The sequence below is a fragment of the Hyla sarda genome, chromosome 13 (genome assembly GCF_029499605.1).
Source record: "Hyla sarda isolate aHylSar1 chromosome 13, aHylSar1.hap1, whole genome shotgun sequence".
In the NCBI taxonomy this organism is placed as follows: Eukaryota; Metazoa; Chordata; class Amphibia; order Anura; family Hylidae; genus Hyla; species Hyla sarda.
The window spans coordinates 1,319,740-1,343,983 of record NC_079201.1 but is presented as its reverse complement, the minus strand read 5'-3'; the positions used below and the strand labels follow the sequence as shown (position 1 = coordinate 1,343,983).

The following is a 24,244-nucleotide window of genomic DNA, read 5'->3' as shown; positions in this document are numbered from 1 at the left end:
AATATAACTCCTATAATACTGCCCCTATATACAAGAATATAACTCCTATAATACTGCCTCCTATATACAAGAATATATCTACTATAATACTGCCTCCTATATACAAGAATATAACTACTATAATACTGCCTCCTATATACAAGAATATAACTACTATAATACTGCCCCTATATACAAGAATATAACTACTATAATACTGCTCCTATATACAAGAATATAACTACTATAATACTGCTACTATGTACAAGAATATAACTACTATAATACTGCTCATATATACATGAATATAACTACTACAATACTGCATCCTATATACAAGAATATAACTACTATAATACCGCTCCTATATACAAGAATATAACTACTATAATACTGCCTCCTGTATACAATAACTACTATAATACTGATCCTATATACAAGAATATAACTACTATAATACTGCTCCCTATATACAAGAATATAACTACTATAATACTGCCCTTATATACAAGAATATAACTACTATAATACTGCTCCTATATACAAGAATATAACTACTATAATACTGCTCCCTATATACAAGAATATAACTACTATAATACTGCCCCTATATACAAGAATATAACTACTATAATACTGCTCCTATATACAAGAATATAACTACTATAATACTGCCTCCTATATACAAGAATATAACTACTATAATACTGCTCCTATATACAAGAATATAACTACTATAATACTGCTCCTATATACAAGAATATAACAACTATAATACTGCTCCTATATACAAGAATATAACTACTATAATAATGCTCCCTATATACAAGAATATAACTACTATAATACTGCTCCTATATACAAGAATATAACTACTATAATAATGCTCCCTATATACAAGAATATAACTACTATAATACTGCCTCCTATATACAAGAATATAACTACTATAATACTGCTCCCTATATACAAGAATATAACTACTATAATACTGCTCCTATATACAAGAATATAACTACTATAATACTGCTCCCTATATACAAGAATATAACTACTATAATACTGCTCCCTATATACAAGAATATAACTACTATAATACTGCTCCTATATACAAGAATATAACTTCTATAATACTGATCCTATATACAAGAATATAACTACTATAACACTGCTCCTATATACAAGAATATAACTACTATAATACTGCTCCTATATACAAGAATATAACTACTATAATACTGCTCCTATATACAAGAATATAACTTCTATAATACTGCTCCTATATACAAGAATATAACTACTACAATACTGCTCCTATATACAAGAATATAACTAGTATAATACTGCTCCTATATACAAGAATGTAACTACTATAATACTGCTCCTATATACAAGAATATAACTACTATAATACTGCTCCTATATACAAGAATATAACTACTATAATACTGCTCCTATATACAAGAATATAACTAGTATAATACTGCTCCTATATACAAGAATGTAACTACTATAATACTGCTCCTATATACAAGAATATAACTACTATAATACTGCTCCTATATACAAGAATATAACTACTATAATACTGCTCCTATATACAAGAATATAACTACTATAATACTGCTCCTATATACAAGAATATAACTACTATAATACTGCTCCTATATACAAGAATATAACTACTATAATACTGCCCCCTATATACAAGAATATAACTACTATAACACTGCTCCTATATACAAGAATATAACTACTATAATACCGCTTCTATATACAAGAATATAACTACTATAATACTGCTCATATATACAAGAATATAACTACTATAATACTGCCTCCTATATACAAGAATATAACTACTATAACACTGCTCCTATATACAAGAATATAACTACTATAATACTGCCCCCTATATATGATTATACTGTATGAATGTAATCCGTGGTGATGAGGGACGTTACAGAATGGCTTCTTGTCTTTTTATCTCTGATCGGAAGGTTTAGCATTTTTCTGCAGGAATTCCCCAGTGCCCGCCTCCCCCTCCTTGTCTGGATTGTGGCCCAGGTCCCCACAGCAGATAACACAGAGTAGTCATGCAATATCCCGGTCCGGAGTAACTTGTCTTTGTGGAGGTTATCGGAGGACACAATCCTGACATAACGCCAGCCACACGAATGGGCGATAATGAGTGCGGTTATACCGGGGTCGGGGTTAATAACCTCCAGGTGTGTTGCCAAATCCGGAATCCCCAGTTCAGTAATTCTGGTGGGAATCAGTGCTGTAACATAGATCAATAATAATAATAAACATATTGATTGATTATGGTGATTACATGGAAATTACAGCGAGGGGCCCCATATAGATGCGCCTTATTGACCTGTCATACTAACCCCACATGGCTGGGTGCTACAGGGTTAATGACCTTTGCCCAGGTTACTCAGGGGTGTGGTTATGGAAATTCACTCCATCACATGATCAGATCTCTCACACATACAGGCAATAAGCTGTGCCTATGGCTCCTCCCTTTAACCATGTGCAGATGAGGGGTCCTAATAGTGGCCCCGGCTCCCAGCAGCGGTATACGCGGGGGAGGGGCACACTCTCTAATCACATGACATTCATTTATAAATAACTGTTTTGGGGCCTATTTGAGGGCATTTTCGGGGTTTCCATGCACACATCGAGCCCCCCCCTGTGATGTCACCTCCCAGCATGTTTCCCTTACAGTGGGTCCGGACACTTGGTTGCGGTTCCGCCTCGGAGGACGCGCTCCTTTATTTCACATTCTACAGACTTTCCTGCCAAAACCTTTTTTTGAAGATTTTCCAAGCAGCCGCCCGCCCTCCGCCGTGTCCTGGATCTGCACCCACTGACTCACACCAAGGGTTAAACCGCGCCCTGACGCAAATCTGAGGAGGGCGACCGCCAACACAAACAACGCCATCCGCTCCGCTGTCTAATCTGCCGTATCTAAGCCTATAATGTACCATACTGTCTGCTGATCTACCGTATCCAAGCCTATAATGCTATATGTGATTATGTGTGTATCACACAGGAGATCTTATGATACAGCAGCAGTATCTAAGCCTATAATGTACCATACTGTCTAATAATCTGCTGTATCTAAGCCTATAATGTACCATACTGTCTGCTGATCTACCGTATCCAAGCCTATAATGCTATGTGATTATGTGTGTATCACACAGGAGATCTTATGATACAGCAGCAGTATCTAAGCCTATAATGTACCATACTGTCTACTAATCTGCTGTATCTAAGCCTATAATGTACCATACTGTCTGCCAATCTGCCATCTAAGCCTATAACGCTATGTGATGATGTGTGTATCACACAGGAGATCTTATGATACAACAGCATCTAAGCCTGTTATGTACCATACTGTCTACTAATCTGCTGTATCTAAGCCTATATTGTACCATACTGTCTACTAATCTGCTGTATCTAAGCCTGTGATGTACAATACTGTCTGCTAATCTGCCGTATCTAAACCTAAAATGTACCATACTGTCTGCTAATCTGCCGTATCTAAGCCTTTAGATACAGCAGCAGTATCTAAGCCCATAATGTACCATACTATCTGCCGTATCTAAGACTCTGCCATGTGATGTTGTGCGAGTATCACACAAGAGATTTTTAGATCCAGCAACAGTATCTAAGCCAAGAATGTGCAATACTGTTTTTCGACCTGCGTATCTAAGCCTATAACACTATGTGATGATGTTGTGTGTATCACAAAGGAGATTTTTTAGACACAACAACAGTATCTAAACCTAAAATGTGCGATACTGTCTGCTAATCTGCCGTATCTAAGACTCTGCTATGTGATGTTGTGTGTGTATCACACGGATGAGTTTTAGATACAGCAGCAGTATCTAAACCTAAAATCTACATTCATGTCTGCTAATCTGCCGTATCTAAATATCTATGATTTGATAATGTGTTGTGTGTATCACACAAGAGATTTTTAGATACAGCAGCAGTATCTAAGCCTAGAACGTACCATACTGTATGCCAATATTCCGTATCTAAGACTCTGCAATGTGATGTATGTGAGATAAAAAAAAAAAAAAAAAAAAAAAAACACATTAGTATCTAAGCCTTAAATGTATGATACTATCTGCCGTATCTAAGTATCTGCTATGTGATGTGTGCTAAACACAGTATCCCACAAGTGATTCTTAGATACGGCAGCTCAAACAATGCCACATGACGAGATTAGATACCACATCTCCTTCTACAGTGTTGTACCTGATAAGATTGGATACAGCAGCTCAATAGACAGTACCACGAATGAGAGGCCTAGATACGGCGGTATCACAAAAGGGGATTAGATATATTTGCTGAGCAGTTGTATCTCACGACATGATTAGATACAATTAGCAGAATCTGTAGCCCAACTACAACTCCCAGCATGCCCGGACAGCCGTAGGCTGTCCGGGCATGCTGGGAGTTGTAGTTGGGCAACACTGGCCTATAGTATCATGCAGAATAAGATTGGATACAGCTCAATAGGCAGTATCACACAACAGGATTAGATACACCGTCTCAGCATACAGTAGGCTTAGATACTTGCATATCTACTCTCCATGTGTGATACTGTCTGCCGAAGTGCTGGGCGTAACATGTTCACGTGCGATACACCATCTGCTTAGATACAACCATGTGCAAAATAGCTAAAAACTATGGCTTCCTACAACTATACAGGATAGACTCGAGGCGTATCCCCTCCCGGTCAGGAATGTATCCGAGCTCTCCCGGTCACATTTGCCCTCCGTGCTCCCTGGGGCGCTCTGTGCATTGTAACATATTTTTCCCATGTAGAGGAGGAGCAGGGGCTGACGTGCTCTGTGAGCGGAGCCAAGACTCGTACTGAGCTCATCCATGAATTCCCATCCCCCGGGGCTCAGCGCACTCATTTGTCTCGGCCTCATTACTTATTCGTTTGTAATGGGTGGATGAGCATACATTAACATTTTAATAAATTACGGGGCGTATCCGAGCTGGGGGATCGCATTTGTAATCCTCTCTATTAGCTTGGCGACTTTATGGATAAAACCAATAAAACTGCACCCAATAAATACCCCTACACCCTCAGAACAAGCAGTAAAACAGGCTACAGCACTCCTGGGGATCCTCGGGGGCGGAGCCTGGCTACTATTCCTCCTGCAGGGATTCCTAAAACAGCTTGAATAAACAGACAAGGAAGGGAGGTGACACTATTATAACCCCCCACCCCCTCCAATTAACATCAGAAAACAAGACAGGAAGTGACATCACTCATAAGCCCCGCCCCTGCGTAACACCCCCCCCCCAGCAATAAGCCATACAGCCCGCCCACTCCCCTCCAAGCCCTTCTCTAGGTTGTTAATACATATTCCATGTGGCCCCGCAGAAACTGTGCCACCTGGTGGACGTGCGGGGTCTTAGTGGAGGCTGGTGGGGAGGGGGAGGGGCTTGGGGGCGGTGTCACCAAAACATCTCGTCGTCTCCCAAGGACAAAGCCGAAATATTACAGAAGGATAAAAAGTATCAAAGGAAACAATAAGAAGAGAAAGATTCAGGAGGTTGCTAAGAGACTGCAGGCAAGATGACTCAGTATCTGCATATATGGGTTCTGCACAGTACAACTTCTCAGTATCTGCATATATGGACACTGCACAGTACAACTTCTCAGTATCTGCATATATGGACACTGCACAGTACAACTTCTCAGTATCTGCATATATGGACACTGCACAGTACAACTTCTCAGTATCTGCATATATGGACACTGCACAGTACAACTTCCCCTGTCCGATATAAATGGACACTGCACAGTACAACTTCTCCAGTCCTGTATATATGGACACGGCACAGTACAACTTCTCCTGTACTATATATATGGACACTGCACAGTACAACTTCTCCTGTCCTATATATGGACACTGCACAGTACAACTTCTCCTGTCCTATATATGGACACTGCACAGTACAACTTGCCCTGTATATATGGACACTGCATAGTACAACTTCTCCTGTCCTGTATATATGGACACTGCACAGTACAACTTCTCCTGTCCTTGATCTATTGACACTGCACAGTACCACTTCTCCTGTCCTATATATATGGACACCGCACAGTACAACTTCTCCTGTCCTATATATATGCACACTGCACAGTACCACTTCTCGGTCTCTGCTCTTACTGTGCAGGACGCACGGGGTTAACACAGAGCTCCGCCCCGACTGCCCTCTAACGTAAATTTACATATCGTAATTAATAGAAATTTCCTTTGAAATGAAAATTCTGACTGGTAAGAACCGCGATCGGCGCGGAGAAGAATGGCGCAGGAAAGACGCTTTCATCTCCCGCAATTATCCGACCGGTGACACCATGTAACGGCGAGTCATGTGACCTACGAGAAGAGCGCAACATCGGGTCCCCAGGAGGAGGTTATGTATCTAATCCCAGACGGTATCACACATGGATGGTTTAGATACTCAGGACCGCACACACTATGGGATTATATACAGTGTACCAGCAGACGGTATCACACACAGGTGGATTAGATACTCAGGACCGCACACACTATAGGATTATATACAGTGTACCAGCAGACGGTATCACACATGGTCGGATTAGATACTCAGGACCGCACACACTATGGGATTATATACAGTGTACCAGCAGACGGTATCACACACAGGTGGATTAGATACTCAGGACCGCACACACTATGGGATTATATACAGTGTACCAGCAGACGGTATCACACACAGGTGGATTAGATACTCAGGACCGCACACACTATGGTATTATATACAGTGTACCAGCAGACGGTATCACACATGGTCGGATTAGATACTCAGGACCGCACACACTATGGGATTATACACAGTGTACCAGCAGACGGTATCACACATGGTCGGATTAGATACTCAGGACCGCACACACTATGGGATTATACACAGTGTACCAGCAGACGGTATCACACATGGAAGGATTAGATACTCAGGACCGCACACACTATGGGATTATACACAGTGTACCAGCAGACGGTATCACACATGGAAGGATTAGATACTCAGGACCGCACACACTATGGGATTATATACAGTGTACCCGTATACATGTTGGGATGTGAAGGGTTAACCCCCCCCCCCCCCCGCCCCCGGGCACACACTGGCATCGCCCGGCGCTCTGTACAGAATATTTCACATTCTTCTCTATTATAAAGACGCTTTCTCTATTGTGGACACAAGAGGGAATTGGTTGTTCGGGGAGGATGACATTCCTGTGTATTACGTAACCATTGTTAACCCTTCCTGGGTGCCAGCCAATCAGGAGAAAACAGCCCCACCCCAGCAGGTTCCTCAGATACAGGGCTCCGCCGGGGAGGGTCTCACGTGACTACAGGGCTCCGCCAGGGAGTGTCTCACGTGACTACAAGGCTCTGCAGGGAATTGTCATGAGACTACAGGGCTCCGCCGGGGAGTGTCTCATACCACTATAAGGTTCTGCAGGGGAATGTCTCCTACCACTACAAGGCTCTGCAGGGGAGTGTCTCCTACCACTACAAGGCTCTGCAGGGGAGTGTCTCCTACCACTACAAGGCTCTGCAGGGGAGTGTCTCCTACCACTACAAGGCTCTGCAGGGGAGTGTCTCCTACCACTACAAGGCTCTGCAGGGGAATGTCTCATACCACTACAAGGCTCTGCAGGGGAGGGTCTCATACCACTACAAGGCTCTGCAGGGGAATGTCATGTGAATACAGGGATCTGCAGGGGAGGGTCTCATACCACTACAAGGCTCTGCAGGGGAGGGTCTCATACCCCTACAAGGCTCTGCGGGGGAGGGTCTCATACCACTAGAATGCTATGCTGATTGGCTAAGTTTGCCCACAGAGGGGAGGTGCATGTTATTAACTCTAGTGGCGACTCCTCATGGCGGCTCCACGTGGCGGCTCCTCGTTGCGACTCCTCATGGCGGCTCCTCGTTGCGACTCCTCATGGCGGCTCCTCGTTGCGACTCCTCATGGCGGCTCTACGTGGCGGCTCCTCGTGGCGGCTCCTCGTGGCGCTGTTATCTTCACCTCGGCGGCCTCTAAGTTTTCTCACATTTGATGAGTCACGTAGTGTCCTGAGACTTCTAAATACGACCGCCATTATCACCTACAACTTTCCTTAAAATAGCCATTTTTTTAACACGTCGCCATTCACACTTCACAACCTGCGAAAAGCGCCATTATATAGAATCAGAGCGCGGATAATTAACCCCTGAGGTGATGGAAGAAGTGAAACATCTGAACGACCCCGACAAAGGGAATACCTGATGTCTGTTAAGGCTGGAAGCGCCATAGAACATGTGGAGGTACAAACGGTATAGTGCAACCTATGGCGGCATAAATCATATCTGACCATCTCCTGAGATCTCTGACAGGATAAAGAGACGAAGATCATCGAACCCTACAGAGGAAAGAGGAAGGACGGGGAGATAAAGGTGAGGAATTGTGGAGAGCGCTACTGCTGTCACAGGACGGACGCAAAATGCCATGGTTGCACAGGACAATTTATTGAAATGTTTTAGGACAACGTGTTTCGAGGCTCACATGCACCTTCATCAGGTCCACAAAAGGATAAGATCGATGCGTCATGAGGTGCGGGTTGTGCTTGAATGCCTGCCCCTATATACAGGAATATAACTACTATAATACTGCCTCCTATATACAAGAATATAACTACTATAATACTGCCCCTATATACAGGAATATAACTACTATAATACTGCCCCTATATACAAGAATATAACTACTATAATACTGCCCCTATATACAATACTGCTCCCTATATACAAGAATATAACTACTATAATACTGCCCCTATATACAGGAATATAACTACTATAATACTGCCTCCTATATACAAGAATATAACTACTATAATACTGCCCCTATATACAGGAATATAACTACTATAATACTGCCTCCTATATACAAGAATATAACTACTATAATACTGCCCCTATACACAGGAATATATCTACTATAATACTGCTCCTATATACAAGAATATAACTACTATAATACTGCCCCTATATACAAGAATATAACTACTATAATACTTCTCCTATATACAAGAATATAACTGCTATAATACTTCTCCTATATACAAGAATATAACTACTATAATACTGCTCCTATATACAAGAATATAACTACTATAATACTGCTCCTATATACAAGAATATAACTACCATAATACTGCTCCTATATACAAAAATATAACTACTATAATACTGCCTCCTATATACAAGAATATAACTACTATAATACTGCTCCTATATACAAGAATATAACTACCATAATACTGCTCCTATATACAAAAATATAACTACTATAATACTGCCTCCTATATACAAGAATATAACTACCATAATACTGCTCCTATATACAAGAATATAACTACTATAATACTGTCTCCTATATACAAGAATATAACTACTATAATACTGCCCCTATATACAGGAATATATCTACTATAATACTGCCCCCTATATACAGTAATATAACTACTATAATACTGCTCGTATATACAAGAATATAACTACCATAATACTGCTCGTATATACAAGAATATAACTACCATAATACTGCTCCTATATACAAGAATATAACTACTATAATACTGTCTCCTATATACAAGAATATAACTACTATAATACTGTCTCCTATATACAGGAATATATCTACTATAATACTGCCCCTATATACAGTAATATAACTACTATAATACTGCCCCCTATATACAAGAATATAACTACTATAATACTGCCCCTATATACAGTAATATAACTACTATAATACTGCTCCCATATACAAGAATATAACTACTATAATACTGCTCCCATATACAAGAATATAACTACTATAATACTGCCCCCTATATACAGTAATATAACTACTATAATACTGCCCCCTATATACAGTAATATAACTACTATAATACTGCTCCCTATATACAAGAATATAACTACTATAATACTGCTCCTATATACAAGAATATATCTACTATAATACTGCCCCCTATATACAAGAATATAACTACTATAATACTGCTCCTATATACAAGAATATAACTACTATAATACTGCCCCCTATATACAAGAATATAACTACTATAATACTGCTCCTATATACAAGAATATAACTACTATAATACCGCTCCTATATACAAGAATATAACTACTATAATACCGCTCCTATATACAAGAATATAACTACTATAATACCGCTCCTATATACAAGAATATAACTACTATAATACCGCTCCTATATACAAGAATATAACTACTATAATACCGCTCCTATATACAAGAATATAACTACTATAATACCGCTCCTATATACAAGAATATAACTACTATAATACCGCTCCTATATACAAGAATATAACTACTATAATACTGCCTCCTATATACAAGAATATAACTACTATAATACTGCCTCCTATATACAAGAATATAACTACTATAATACTGCCTCCTATATACAAGAATATAACTACTATAATACTGCCTCCTATATACAAGAATATAACTACTATAATACTGCTCCTATATACAAGAATATAACTACTATAATACTGCTCCTATATACAAGAATATAACTACTATAATACTGCCCCTATATACAAGAATATAACTACTATAATACTGCTCCTATATACAAGAATATAACTACTATAATACTGCTCCTATATACAAGAATATAACTACTATAATACTGCCCCCTATATACAAGAATATAACTACTATAATACTGCCCCCTATATACAAGAATATAACTACTATAATACTGCTCCTATATACAGGAATATAACTACTATAATACTCCTCCTATATACAAGAATATAACTACTATAATACTGCCTCCTATATACAAGAATATAACTACTATAATACTGCTCCTATATACAAGAATATAACTACTATAATACTGCCCCCTATATACAAGAATATAACTACTATAATACTGCTCCTATATACAAGAATATAACTACTATAATACTGCTCCTATATACAAGAATATGACTACTATAATACTGCCTCCTATATACAAGAATATAACTACTATAATACTGCTCCTATATACAAGAATATAACTACTATAATACTGCTCCTATATACAAGAATATAACTACTATAATACTGCCTCCTATATACAAGAATATGACTACTATAATACTGCCTCCTATATACAAGAATATAACTACTATAATACTGCTCCTATATACAAGAATATATCTATTATAATACTGCTCCTATATACAAGAATATAACTACTATAATACTGCTCCTATATACAAGAATATAACTACTATAATACTGCTCCTATACACAAGAATATAACTACTATAATACTGCTCCTATATACAAGAATATAACTACTATAATACTGCTCCTATATACAAGAATATAACTACTATAATACTGTCCCTATATACAAGAATATAACTACTATAATACTGCTCCTATACACAAGAATATAACTACTATAATACTGCTCCTATATACAAGAATATAACTACTATAATACTGCTCCTATATACAAGAATATAACTACTATAATACTGTCCCTATATACAAGAATATAACTACTATAATACTGCTCCTATATACAAGAATATAACTACTATTATACTGCTCCTATATACAAGAATATAACTACTATAATACTGCTCCTATATACAAGAATATAACTACTATAATACTGCTCCTATATACAAGAATATAACTACTATAATACTGCCCCATTATACAAGAATATAACTACTATAATACTGCTCATATACACAAGAATATAACTACTATAATACTGCTCCTATATACAAGAATATAACTACTATAATACTGCTCATATATACAGGAATATAACTACTATAATACTGCTCCTATATACAGGAATATAACTACTATAATACTGCCCCCTATAGACAAGAATATAACTACTATAATACTGCTCCTATATACAAGAATATAACTACTATAATACTGCTCATATATACAGGAATATAACTACTATAATACTGCCCCCTATAGACAAGAATATAACTACTATAATACTGCTCCTATATACAAGAATATAACTACTATAATACTGTCTCCTATATACAAGAATATAACTACTATAATACTGCTCCTATATACAAGAATATAACTACTATAATACTGCTCATATATACAGGAATATAACTACTATAATACTGCCCCCTATAGACAAGAATATAACTACTATAATACTGCTCCTATATACAAGAATATAACTACTATAATACTGCCCCCATATACAAGAATATACATATATACTGCCCCCTATGGGCGGCTCAGGAGCGGTTATATATAAGGACACGGGGTGACACGCTCCTCCTAGCACAGTGTAGCAGTCACAGATCGGCCCGTGGTGCCCGCAGAGCGTCTCATTGTTTTGGGGGGGGGGGGCACACAATGCTCCACTTGATGCTGTAGACAATTAAACAATGACTCCGCACCACCAGGTCCGGTCAGCCAAATAAACAATGAGATGATCTGCGGGGACGATTCATGAAAACACCGACCTGTGACCTCAGGTGATTCATCCCGAATCACAGATCATGAGAAACAAGGAGCGATGTTCTGCAGATCTGTAGAGAGGTCAGAGGTGTAATAATCTGCAGCATATTTCACTATGTATCAGGAGGAGGAGAGGACAGAGCGATGTTCTGCAGATCTGTAGAGAGGTCAGAGGTGTAATAATCTGCAGCATATTTCACTATGTATCAGGAGGAGAGGACAGAGCGATGTTCTGCAGATCTGTAGAGAGGTCAGTGGTGTAATAATCTGCAGGATATATCACTATGTATCAGGAGGAGGAGAGGACAGAGCGATGTTCTGCAGATCTGTAGAGAGGTCAGAGGTGTAATAATCTGCAGGATATATCACTATGTATCAGGAGGTAAAGAGGATAGAGCGATGTTCTGCAGATCTGTAGAGAGGTCAGAGGTGTAATAATCTGCAGGATATATCACTATGTATCAGGAGGTAGAGAGGACAGAGCGATGTTCTGCAGATCTGTAGAGAGGTCAGAGGTGTAATAATCTGCAGGATATATCACTATGTATCAGGAGGAGAGGACAGAGCGATGTTCTGCAGATCTGTAGAGAGGTCAGAGGTGTAATAATCTGCAGGATATATCACTATGTATCAGGAGGTAGAGAGGACAGAGCGATGTTCTGCAGATCTGTAGAGAGGTGTAATAATCTGCAGGATATATCACTATGTATCAGGGGGAGAGGACAGAGCGATGTTCTGCAGATCTGTAGAGAGGTCAGAGGTGTAATAATCTGCAGGATATATCACTATGTATCAGGAGGAGGAGAGGACAGAGCGATGTTCTGCAGATCTGTAGAGAGGTCAGTGGTGTAATAATCTGCAGGATATATCACTATGTATCAGGAGGAGGAGAGGACAGAGCGATGTTCTGCAGATCTGTAGAGAGGTAAGAGGTGTAATAATCTGCAGGATATATCGTTATGTATCAAGAGGAGGAGAGGACAGAGCGATGTTCTGCAGATCTGTAGAGAGGTCAGTGGTGTAATAATCTGCAGGATATATCACTATGTATCAGGAGGAGAGGACAGAGCGATGTTCTGCAGATCTGTAGAGAGGTAAGAGGTGTAATAATCTGCAGGATATATCGTTATGTATCAAGAGTTAGAGAGGACAGAGCGATGTTCTGCAGATCTGTAAAGAGGTCAGTGGTGTAATAATCTGCAGGATAGAGAGGACAGAGTGATGTGGAGGCTGACTGACTGCTGGGACTTGTAGTTCCTGCACAGCTACATCATGTATTTCTTATCTGGTCATGACGGGGTTACAATAACAGCCGCCTGATACATATAAACTGATCACCGCAGAGCATCGCATCCAGACATGGGGCACATGGCCTCTCCTCATGTAGGGGCACAGGTCCGTCCTCTCAGGGGCCCCAGATGTTACAGCCATAGTCTGTCCGGGCATGCTGAGAGTTGTAGTTTTACAACAGCTGGAGGCACACTGGCTGGGAAACACAGCAATAGACCCTACACAGGTGATCAGCGGCGGTCACTGACTATATATCATCTCTACTGCTTAGATACAGTAGTAGTAATGACTGTGGTACATCCCTATGACAACACTTCTGGTCTGGGACCAGTGGACCCTTCCCCAGGTGATCAGCGGCGGTCACTGACTATATATCATCTCTACTGCTTAGATACAGTAGTAGTAATGACTGTGGTACATCCCTATGACAACACTTCTGGTCTGGGACCAGTGGACCCTTCCCCAGGTGATCAGCGGCGGTCACTGACTATATATCATCTCTACTGCTTAGATACAGTAGTAGTAATGACTGTGGTACATCCCTATGACAACACTTCTGGTCTGGGACCAGTGGACCCTACACAGGTGATCAGCGGCGGTCACTGACTATATATCATCTCTACTGCTTAGATACAGTAGTAGTAATGACTGTGGTACATCCCTATGACAACACTTCTGGTCTGGGACCAGTGGACCCTTCCCCAGGTGATCAGCGGCGGTCACTGACTATATAATCTCTACTGCTTAGATACAGTAGTAGTAATGACTGTGGTACATCCCTATGACAACACTTCTGGTCTGGGACCAGTGGACCCTACACAGGTGATCAGCGGCGGTCACTGACTATATATCATCTCTACTGCTTAGATACAGTAGCAGTAATGACTGTGGTACATCCCTATGACAACACTTCTGGTCTGGGACCAGTGGACCCTATACAGGTGATCAGCGGCGGTCACTGACTATATATCATCTCTACTGCTTAGATACAGTAGCAGTAATGACTGTGGTACATCCCTATGACAACCCTTCAGGTCTGGGACCAGTGGACCCTACACAGGTGATCAGCGGCGGTCACTGACTATATAATCTCTACTGCTTAGATACAGTATCAGTAATGACTGTGGTACATCCCTATGACAACACTTCAGGTCTGGGACCAGTGGACCCTTCCCCAGGTGATCAGAGGTGGTCACTGACTATATATCATCTCTACTGCTTAGATACAGTAGTAGTAATGACTGTGGTACATCCCTATGACAACACTTCTGGTCTGGGACCAGTGGACCCTACACAGGTGATCAGCGGCGGTCACTGACTATATATCATCTCTACTGCTTAGATACGCTCCCGGTAATGACAACTGCAGGTCCCTATGACAACACTTCAGGTCTGGAATCAATGGACCATTCCACAGGTGATAAGCGGCGGTCACTGACTATAATCTTCATTGCTTAGATACCTTATCAGTAATGACAGTGATAGATCATTATGACAACACTTCTGGTCTGGCACCCAATGGACCAGGTGACAAGCGGCGGTCACTGACTATATATAATCTTCACAGCATAGATACGCTCCTGGTAATGACAGTCGCAGGTCCCTATGACAACACTTCAGGTCTGGAAGCCAATGGTTCCAACAGGTGGCGGTCACTGACCATATATAATCTCACAGTTCCCTATGACAACCCTTCTTGTCCCTTACCTCCAGGACTTGCACGTAGCTGGCAGGGAACCATCCGCGCACCCCGTCCTTCTCTCCTTCCCACCATCCTCCATCCAGCACCTGCAGGACACTGATCACCTCCCCGGCCTCAAACTTCAGCCCCTGTTGGTGCTGCTCCCCGGAGAAGGAGTAGAGGGTCTTACAGCGCGCGCCCGACATGATGGGGGGCTCCCTCCAGAGGATCAGACCCCCCGATTAACCCTTCATGGTCTGCACAGCCTCCGAGATCCAGGACAGGACTGGAAGCAGCAGAGCTGGGAGGGAGTGTGAACATGACTGTATAGTGAGGGAGGCTCCGCCCACAGGGGGCGGGGATACAGGGGCCACCTCCATACATGTCACCGACAGGATGTATCACACATCAGGGATTAGATACACCTCCAAACATGTCACCAACAGGATGTATCACACATCAGGGATTAGATACACCTCCATACATGTCACCGACAGGTTGTATCACAAGTCAGGGATTAGATACACCTCCATACATGTCACCGACAGGATGTATCACACGTCAGGGATTAGATACACCTCCATACATGTCACCGACAGGATGCATCACAAGTCAGGGATTAGATACATCCTGTTGGTGACATGTTTGGTGGTGTATCTAATCCCTGACTTGTGATGCATCCTGTCGGTGACATGTATGGAGGTGTATCTAATCCCTGACGTGATACATCCTGTTGGTGACATGTATGGAGGTGTATCACAAGTCAGGGATTAGATACACCTCCACACGTCACCGACAGGATGTATCACACGTCAGGGATTAGATACACCTCCATACATGTCACCAACAGGATGTATCACACGTCAGGGATTAGATACACCTCCATACATGTCACCGACAGGATGCATCACAAGTCAGGGATTAGATACACCACCAAACATGTCACCAACAGGATGTATCTAATCCCTGACTTGTGATGCATCCTGTCGGTGACATGTATGGAGGTGTATCTAATCCCTGACGTGTGATACATCCTGTTGGTGACATGTATGGAGGTGTATCACAAGTCAGGGATTAGATACACCTCCACACGTCACCGACAGGATGTATCACACGTCAGGGATTAGATACACCTCCATACATGTCACCGACAGGATGCATCACAAGTCAGGGATTAGATACATCCTGTTGGTGACATGTATGGAGGTGTATCACAAGTCACACTTGTCACAGCTCTGCTGACTGTATCACAGGTCAGGGATTAGATACACCTCCATACATGTCACCGACAGGATGCATCACAAGTCAGGGATTAGATACATCCTGTTGGTGACATGTATGGAGGTGTATCACAAGTCACACTTGTCACAGCTCTGCTGACTGTATCACAGGTCAGGGATTAGATACACCTCCACGCGTCACTGTTCTGCAGGCTGTATCACACATGGCAGGCTTAGATACATCAGCCCTGTCCAGGAGATGTTGACACCTTTAGTTTTACAAGTCCAGGGAGTATTATTAACCCTGTGTGGTGAGAGGATGTGGCGGGTAATGTCTCCCCTGAGTCATGTGACTCGCTCGTATAAAGTGACATCATGTGGTCAGAGCGGAGGACTCCCCGGACGTCTGCAATAAAAGTCACCTCATAAAACATTTATTACATTCACATCCACAGCGTCACGTGTCCTGCCCGGGTATTATTCTCTGTTATCAGCCTCATCCCCACGTGTCCTGCCCGGGTATTATTATTCTCTGTTATCAGCCTCATCCCCACGTGTCCTGCCCGGGTATTATTCTCCGTTATCAGCCTCATCCCCACGTGTCCTGCCCGGGTATTATTCTCTGTTATCAGCCTCATCCCCACGTGTCCTGCCCGGGTATTATTCTCTGTTATCAGCCTCATCCCCACGTGTCCTGCCCGGGTATTATTCTCTGTTATCAGCCTCATCCCCACGTGTCCTGCCCGGGTATTATTCTCCGTTATCAGCCTCATCCCCACGTGTCCTGCCCGGGTATTATTCTCTGTTATCAGCCTCATCCCCACGTGTCCTGCCCGGGTATTATTATTCTCTGTTATCAGCCTCATCCCCACGTGTCCTGCCCGGGTATTATTCTCTGTTATCAGCCTCATCACGTGTCCTGCCCGGGTATTATTCTCTGTTATCAGCCGCAGCGTCCCTTGTCCTGCCCGGGTATTATTCTCTGTTATCAGCCTCATCCCCACGTGTCCTGCCCGGGTATTATTATTCTCTGTTATCAGCCTCATCCCCACGTGTCCTGCCCGGGTATTATTATTCTCTGTTATCAGCCTCATCCCGTGTCCTGCCCGGGTATTATTCTCTGTTATCAGCGGCAGCGGCCCGTGTCCTGCCCGGGTATTATTCTCTGTTATCAGCCTCAGCATCCCGTGTCCTGCCCGGGTATTATTCTCTGTTATCAGCCGCAGCGCCACGTGTCCTGCCCGGGTATTATTCTCTGTTATCAGCCTCAGCGTCCCGTGTCCTGCCCGGGTATTATTCTCTGTTATCAGCGGCAGCGGCCCGTGTCCTGCCCGGGTATTATTCTCTGTTATCAGCCTCAGCATCCCGTGTCCTGCCCGGGTATTATTCTCTGTTATCAGCCTCAGCATCCCGTGTCCTGCCCGGGTATTATTCTCTGTTATCAGCCGCAGCGCCACGTGTCCTGCCCGGGTATTATTCTCTGTTATCAGCCTCAGCATCCCGTGTCCTGCCCGGGTATTATTCTCTGTTATCAGCCTCAGCATCCCGTGTCCTGCCCGGGTATTATTCTCTGTTATCAGCCGCAGCGCCACGTGTCCTGCCCGGGTATTATTCTCTGTTATCAGCCGCAGCGCCACGTGTCCTGCCCGGGTATTATTCTCTGTTATCAGCCGCAGCGCCACGTGTCCTGCCCGGGTATTATTCTCTGTTATCAGCCGCAGCGCCACGTGTCCTGCCCGGGTATTATTCTCCGTTATCAGCCGCAGCGCCACGTGTCCTGCCCGGGTATTATTCTCTGTTCTGGTGACCTTGCGTCCTATCAGCTCCGGTGACCTCCCCGTGTCCTCTGACCTTTTGCGCAGTTGTTACGGCCCCTTTATCCTTTTCTCAGGTTACAAAAAGGAGAAATGAAAAAAATAAAAAATAAAAATTATATATATAATAAAATAAATCGGATCCAATAGATTTCCTACAGAGAGAACGCGGATCCCGACCTCGAAATCCTTAAAGGGCCAGCTCTGAATTCTCCTCTGCCATTCTACAGAGGTGGAGAGTTTTCTTTTCCTTTTTTTAAATTTTGTTTTATTAGTTATTTCCTTGTTTTTTATGTTTTTGTTTTATTTAGTTTTTTTTTGCAGTATTTCCTGGTCCGTGACTTCACTCTCAGTGCAGAACCTGATTCACGTCTGCCCCCCTCTGGTGAAAGAGAGGAAGTGCTAGCACCATTTTATGTAGGGAAGGGTTTCCCAACCAGGGTGCCTCCAGCTGTTGCAAAACTACAACTCCCAGCATGCCCGGACAGCCTTTGGCTGTCCGGGCATGTTGGGAGTTGTACTTTTGCAACAGCTGGAGGCACCCTGTTTGGGAAACACTAACGTAGGGAGTGGGTCACTTTCTTTTTGGTAACAATATTTTTTGGATTAGTTTTATTTTTTGTTTGTTCCTTTAACCTCTAGTGATGCAGAGATTTTTCATTTTTTGCGTTTTCAATTGTAACCTTTTATTTTTCCGTGTACGGGGATTAGGAGGGTAATTTTTTGTGCAATTTTGGACTTTGGTTTTTGAATATTTCCCACTGTTGACCAGCAGAGGGAGCTAACATGAGACCGGGAAGAAGGCAAAAACAGCAGGTGACCTGAGGAGCGCCCCACAAAGCCCCCAACTGCTTTACATCAGTATGGATCTGGGCATCTAAAGGGTTAATGGTGGGGAGGAGATCAGCGTGATTACTGATGTCCGCCATTAGCCCCGTACATCACGTCTACTACAACTCCCAGCAGACAGTATCACACATGAAAGGTTTAGATACAGCAGCAGACAGTATGACAAATAGGATTAGATACGGCAGGTGGGTGTATTTATAACTGGTGATGGTATGTACGGCTTAGATACAGCAGCTAAGCAAGTGGTGTCACACATGGTAGGCTTAGATACATCAGCCAGGTGTATTTATATGGTGATATGCAGCAGATAGTATCACACATGGCAGGCTTAGATACATCAGCAGGTGTATTTATAGGGGGCAGAAGATGGGATCCCACAATGGAGGCTTAGATACCTCAGGTGGTCCGTTTATAGAAGGCAGCAGGTTGTATCACACATGGCAGGCTTAGATACCTCAGTGGTTGTATTTATAGGGGAGCAGATGGTACATGAATGGTTGAACCGATCCTCCGCTCTCTATAATTATTTTTGGCCGGTGATGATTCTGGCAGCAGATAATGTGAACAGCGTCTGATCAGCACAATCAGCTCCATTGTCCCCACAGGAATCATCCATAGAAACGCTGCATCGCAACTCCTGGAAATAGAAAGCGTCCGGGGTGAGGGGGTTTTTAACACCACACGCAGTATTCTGGGGGGCCGGGGTGATGGGGTTTTATTTCAAATAACGTAGTATTTTAGGGGTGTTTGGGTCTCTGTTTTCAGTGAAGCTGTGCGCAGGGAACCTTCCAGCAGTGAAGCTGTGCGCAGAGAACCTTCCAGCAGTGAAGCTGTGCGCAGGGAACCTTCCAGCAGTGAAGCTGTGCGCAGAGAACCTTCCAGCAGTGAAGCTGTGCGCAGGGAACCTTCCAGCAGTGAAGCTGTGCGCAGAGAACCTTCCAGCAGTGAAGCTGTGCGCAGAGAACCTTCCAGCAGTGAAGCTGTGCGCAGAGAACCTTCCAGCAGTGAAGCTGTGCGCAGAGAACCTTCCAGCAGTGAAGCTGTGCGCAGGGAACCTTCCAGCAGTGAAGCTGTGCGCAGAGAACCTTCCAGCAGTGAAGCTGTGCGCAGAGAGCCTTCCAGCAGTGAAGCTGTCCCTAGAACCTTCCAGCAGTGAAGCTGTGCGCAGAGAACCTTCCAACAGTGAAGCTGTGCGCAGAGAACCTTCCAGCAGTGAAGCTGTGCGCAGAGAACCTTCCAGCAGTGAAGCTGTGCGCAGAGAACCTTCCAGCAGTGAAGCTGTGCGCAGAGAACCTTCCAGCAGTGAAGCTGTGCGCAGAGAACCTTCCAGCAGTGAAGCTGTGCGCAGAGAACCTTCCAGCAGTGAAGCTGTGCGCAGGGAACCTTCCAGCAGTGAAGCTGTGCGCAGGGAACCTTCCAGCAGTGAAGCTGTGCGCAGAGAACCTTCCAGCAGTGAAGCTGTGCGCAGAGAACCTTCCAGCAGTGAAGCTGTGCGCAGAGAACCTTCCAGCAGTGAAGCTGGGCGCAGGGAACCTTCCAGCAGTGAAGCTGGGCGCAGGGAACCTTCCAGCAGTGAAGCTGTGCGCAGAGAACCTTCCAGCAGTGAAGCTGTGCGCAGAGAACCTTCCAGCAGTGAAGCTGGGCGCAGAGAACCTTCCAGCAGTGAAGCTGTGCGCAGAGAACCTTCCAGCAGTGAAGCTGTCCCTAGAGAACCTTCCAGCAGTGAAGCTGTGCGCAGAGAGCCTTCCAGCAGTGAAGCTGTGCGCAGAGAGCCTTCCAGCAGTGAAGCTGTGCGCAGAGAACCTTCCAGCAGTGAAGCTGTGCGCAGAGAACCTTCCAGCAGTGAAGCTGTGCGCAGAGAACCTTCCAGCAGTGAAGCTGTGCGCAGAGAACCTTCCAGCAGTGAAGCTGTGCGCAGAGAACCTTCCAGCAGTGAAGCTGTGCGCAGAGAACCTTCCAGCAGTGAAGCTGTGCGCAGAGAACCTTCCAGCAGTGAAGCTGTGCGCAGAGAACCTTCCAGCAGTGAAGCTGTGCGCAGAGAACCTTCCAGCAGTGAAGCTGTGCGCAGAGAACCTTCCAGCAGTGAAGCTGTGCGCAGGGAACCTTCCAGCAGTGAAGCTGTGTCCCTAGAACCTTCCAGCAGTGAAGCTGTGCGCAGAGAACCTTCCAGCAGTGAAGCTGTGCGCAGAGAACCTTCCAGCAGTGAAGCTGTGCGCAGAGAACCTTCCAGCAGTGAAGCTGTGCGCAGAGAACCTTCCAGCAGTGAAGCTGTGAGCAGAGAACCTTCCAGCAGTGAAGCTGTGAGCAGAGAACCTTCCAGCAGTGAAGCTGTGTGCAGAGAACCTTCCAGCAGTGAAGCTGTGCGCAGAGAACCTTCCAGCAGTGAAGCTGTGCGCAGAGAACCTTCCAGCAGTGAAGCTGTGCGCAGAGAACCTTCCAGCAGTGAAGCTGTGTCCCTAGAACCTTCCAGCAGTGAAGCTGTGCGCAGAGAACCTTCCAGCAGTGAAGCTGTGCGCAGAGAACCTTCCAGCAGTGAAGCTGTGCGCAGAGAACCTTCCAGCAGTGAAGCTGTGCGCAGAGAACCTTCCAGCAGTGAAGCTGTGCGCAGGGAACCTTCCAGCAGTGAAGCTGTGTGCAGGGAACCTTCCAGCAGTGAAGCTGTGTCCCTAGAACCTTCCAGCAGTGAAGCTGTGCGCAGAGAACCTTCCAGCAGTGAAGCTGTGCGCAGAGAACCTTCCAGCAGTGAAGCTGTGCGCAGAGAACCTTCCAGCAGTGAAGCTGTGCGCAGAGAACCTTCCAGCAGTGAAGCTGTGTGCAGAGAACCTTCCAGCAGTGAAGATGTACGCAGAGAACCTTCCAGCAGTGAAGATGTACGCAGAGAACCTTCCAGCAGTGAAGCTGTGTGCAGAGAACCTTCCAGCAGTGAAGCTGTGCGCAGAGAACCTTCCAGCAGTGAAGCTGTGTGCAGGGAACCTTCCAGCAGTGAAGCTGTGTCCCTAGAACCTTCCAGCAGTGAAGCTGTGCGCAGAGAACCTTCCAGCAGTGAAGCTGTGCGCAGAGAACCTTCCAGCAGTGAAGCTGTGCGCAGGGAACCTTTCAGCAGTGAAGCTGTGTCCCTAGAACCTTCCAGCAGTGAAGCTGTGCGCAGAGAACCTTCCAGCAGTGAAGCTGTGCGCAGAGAACCTTCCAGCAGTGAAGCTGTGCGCAGAGAACCTTCCAGCAGTGAAGCTGTGCGCAGAGAACCTTCCAGCAGTGAAGCTGTGCGCAGAGAACCTTCCAGCAGTGAAGCTGTGCGCAGAGAACCTTCCAGCAGTGAAGCTGTGCGCAGAGAACCTTCCAGCAGTGAAGCTGTGCGCAGGGAACCTTCCAGCAGTGAAGCTGTGTCCCTAGAACCTTCCAGCAGTGAAGCTGTGCGCAGAGAACCTTCCAGCAGTGAAGCTGTGCGCAGAGAACCTTCCAGCAGTGAAGCTGTGCGCAGAGAACCTTCCAGCAGTGAAGCTGTGAGCAGAGAACCTTCCAGCAGTGAAGCTGTGAGCAGAGAACCTTCCAGCAGTGAAGCTGTGCGCAGAGAACCTTCCAGCAGTGAAGCTGTGCGCAGAGAACCTTCCAGCAGTGAAGCTGTGCGCAGAGAACCTTCCAGCAGTGAAGCTGTGCGCAGAGAACCTTCCAGCAGTGAAGCTGTGCGCAGAGAACCTTCCAGCAGTGAAGCTGTGTCCCTAGAACCTTCCAGCAGTGAAGCTGTGCGCAGAGAACCTTCCAGCAGTGAAGCTGTGCGCAGAGAACCTTCCAGCAGTGAAGCTGTGCGCAGAGAACCTTCCAGCAGTGAAGCTGTGCGCAGAGAACCTTCCAGCAGTGAAGCTGTGCGCAGAGAACCTTCCAGCAGTGAAGCTGTGCGCAGAGAACCTTCCAGCAGTGAAGCTGTGCGCAGAGAACCTTCCAGCAGTGAAGCTGTGCGCAGAGAACCTTCCAGCAGTGAAGCTGTGCGCAGAGAACCTTCCAGCAGTGAAGCTGTGCGCAGAGAACCTTCCAGCAGTGAAGCTGTGCGCAGAGAACCTTCCAGCAGTGAAGCTGTGCGCAGAGAACCTTCCAGCAGTGAAGCTGTGCGCAGAGAACCTTCCAGCAGTGAAGCTGTGCGCAGAGAACCTTCCAGCAGTGAAGCTGTGCGCAGAGAACCTTCCAGCAGTGAAGCTGTGTGCAGGGAACCTTCCAGCAGTGAAGCTGTGCGCAGAGAACCTTCCAGCAGTGAAGCTGTGCGCAGAGAGCCTTCCAGCAGTGAAGCTGTCCCTAGAACCTTCCAGCAGTGAAGCTGTGCGCAGAGAACCTTCCAGCAGTGAAGCTGTGCGCAGAGAACCTTCCAGCAGTGAAGCTGTGCGCAGAGAACCTTCCAGCAGTGAAGCTGTGTGCAGAGAACCTTCCAGCAGTGAAGCTGTGCGCAGAGAACCTTCCAGCAGTGAAGCTGTGAGCAGAGAACCTTCCAGCAGTGAAGCTGTGCGCAGAGAACCTTCCAGCAGTGAAGCTGTGCGCAGAGAACCTTCCAGCAGTGAAGCTGTGCGCAGAGAACCTTCCAGCAGTGAAGCTGTGAGCAGAGAACCTTCCAGCAGTGAAGCTGTGCGCAGAGAACCTTCCAGCAGTGAAGCTGTACGCAGAGAACCTTCCAGCAGTGAAGCTGTGAGCAGAGAACCTTCCAGCAGTGAAGCTGTGAGCAGAGAACCTTCCAGCAGTGAAGCTGTGAGCAGAGAACCTTCCAGCAGTGAAGCTGTGCGCAGAGAACCTTCCAGCAGTGAAGCTGTGCGCAGGGAA

The 24,244-nt window shown here is 44.6% G+C and overlaps 1 protein-coding gene across 1 annotated transcript in view; it reads right to left on the bottom strand.

Annotated features, from left to right (window-relative positions):
* GAS7 (growth arrest specific 7) overlaps positions 1 to 15,884 on the bottom strand; it is a gene marked incomplete in the record, with an annotated part of 117,879 nt that extends 101,995 nt beyond the window's left edge. Inside the window, 1 exon segment of the mRNA XM_056549562.1 lies at positions 15,588 to 15,884. Within this exon segment, the coding sequence (XP_056405537.1) occupies positions 15,588 to 15,767 (180 nt within the window).
* Between the last annotated feature and the right edge of the window lie 8,360 nt (positions 15,885 to 24,244).